Below are 2236 nucleotides of genomic sequence, written 5' to 3' on the forward strand. Positions count from 1 at the left end.
TTTTTTAATCAAGGTTTATTAGTTAAAATTTAATTAGAAACTTTAGATTTTAAAAGTTTCATTATTATTTTGTTTTGCTATTAAATAATTCTTTTGCATATTTTACAGAAAAGGGAAACCAAAAAGTACATAATTTCTACACAATTGTGTAGAAAAATACATTCAAGAACAGAATCATCACTCAGAATTTTTTTGTGTTTTAGGTTGTTGGTATGCTCAAAATTTACAAAATAAAAAAGAAAGAAAAAACGATAAAAGAAAGAGAAAACAAAATTTTAAAATTACTTCATGATTTGCCACTTTTGTTTATGTATTTAGTTAACTCCAGTCCAGAGGTAGTTAAAAGAGTCTGGAAAAAATTCTTTGTTTTCAGTACAGACTAAAGTTTTATCTTATTTGTATCTACGTCTATTATTTTGAACTATAAGCATTCCCCACTTATAAGCAATGCTAAATGAAAAGAGGAGAAAACTAGAAAAGAAGATGGTTACAGAAAAGGGTAGAGGAAGTTACATCAAATATTTTGTAGATTTTCCAAAAAAGAAGAGCTAGCTAATTTCAATAAAGGTGAATACAGAATGTATCTTCCCTTAGCCAGCATATGTAATATATTAGAATGAGCCAGCATAAGGTAACACAATGGGTCTTTGCCAACTGTACCAAGTGGGGATGAACAGTAATTGAGCCATTTGAAGATCCTATTCCATTTCAATTAAAAGAATCAGACTACTTGGTGCAATAATGAAAATACCATTTAGTGTTTCTTCTTCATTTTCAAACATTTGAATATATCACAACTAATTTCCTTGTAAAACAATTATTATTTCAATAATGGAAAATCTTGGTAGGTAAAAAAGAACATGGAAACTGTTATCTGTAGAAAACTCACTGTTTGATTGTTGACTACGCACCTATTAAAAGAGATGCTGTCAGCAGCTTAGGGTCATATGGACTCTTCCCACGGCCGTTTTCAAAATGTGAGTTCTCCAGCTTAAAATATTGTCCTGCAGATTTAAAAAAAGAGAGAAAAGGGTTTCCTTTATATATAAAAAGGAGTGTTTTCAACACATCAGTTAATCAGAGATGTCAAGTATTCATGTCCAACACAAGAGTTATTTTTATTTGTTCAAACTTCTGAGATGGCAAAAAAAATCAAGTGTATTGAAGGTAGGTAATACTAGCCAAATATCTACTTAGCTTAATGATATTTAGTAGCAATTAGCACATTGCAAGTAATAATGTGTAAATGAACGATAAAGAACAGGATGTGTCATGATAGGAGGAGAGTGATTATTTTATCACACAGGTATGTTAAGATCTATCATAATGGCTTTTGAGGAAAGAATGTTAAACTTAAATAAAATGACTCATTTCCTTCCTTTGTAGAAGAGAAAAATAGCAATTCACTACACTAGTTGTCTAGAATAAATTACACAATCTTGTCTGTATGTACTTTCCAGAAGACATGCTAAATAGCCATCAAATTTATTTTCCCCACTATGTCCTTTGTACATCTTTGGTGGCTACATGCTTCTTGTGTATTTTTAAGTTACATCAGTAGCAGGTGAAGTGCCTGAAATGCCTCATTCACTTCTCTAAGAGGGAAATATCCCAGGTTAGGAGAGCAGTGTGCCTGGAGGTGCTGTCATTGGAATAACAAGCACATTATTACCACGGGAAAGCCTACTCTGTTGGGTCCCTAAGTACTCAGAAACAGGAATAAACTTTTGACTACATATAAAAAATATACACATGTCTCAAGGTAGAATATGTGCAGGGAAGCGTGACATCAAAAATCTTGATAAGGAGATAACTAATTCATGCTTGAGACCCTGTTGTCAGAATGTGTCTACCTACTGCAATCTATTTGTGACAGTGGAGTAAATCTGGGGACATTTCTGAGCATTCTTTTAAGAACCAAGTGCCCTGGGAATTAATTAGATAAGAATATGTATGCTTTTTCCAGTAGCACATTAAGTTGTCCACAGACTGAAATAAAATAGCTTTTTATTTTTTGGCAATTTCTCTACTATTCACATAAAAGTATTTTCTACCATCTTGGGATAGTAAATGATGTCCATTTTATGATCAGTAAGGATCGTTTTATTTAACATTTAATATTTCTGATGGAACTAATGGCAGGGTTTCAAATTATTACTCTTAAAACTCATTTGAATTAAGGACGAAAGTTAAAAAAGGAAGAAATTCCAAGTGTTCTGTTTTTATTACTGTGAAT

The 2236-nt window shown here is 31.8% G+C and overlaps 1 protein-coding gene across 1 annotated transcript in view; it reads right to left on the reverse strand.

The window, feature by feature from the left end:
• SEMA3A (semaphorin 3A) overlaps nucleotides 1–2236 on the reverse strand; it is a 231727-nt gene that overhangs the window by 90971 nt on the left and 138520 nt on the right. Inside the window, exon 6 of the mRNA XM_017852379.1 lies at nucleotides 912–1004. Within this exon, the coding sequence (XP_017707868.1) occupies nucleotides 912–1004 (93 nt within the window). The remainder of the gene's footprint in view (nucleotides 1–911; nucleotides 1005–2236) is intronic.

Source organism: Rhinopithecus bieti, unplaced genomic scaffold (genome assembly GCF_001698545.2).
Source record: "Rhinopithecus bieti isolate Rb0 unplaced genomic scaffold, ASM169854v2 scaffold_34544, whole genome shotgun sequence".
Lineage (NCBI taxonomy): Eukaryota > Metazoa > Chordata > Mammalia > Primates > Cercopithecidae > Rhinopithecus > Rhinopithecus bieti.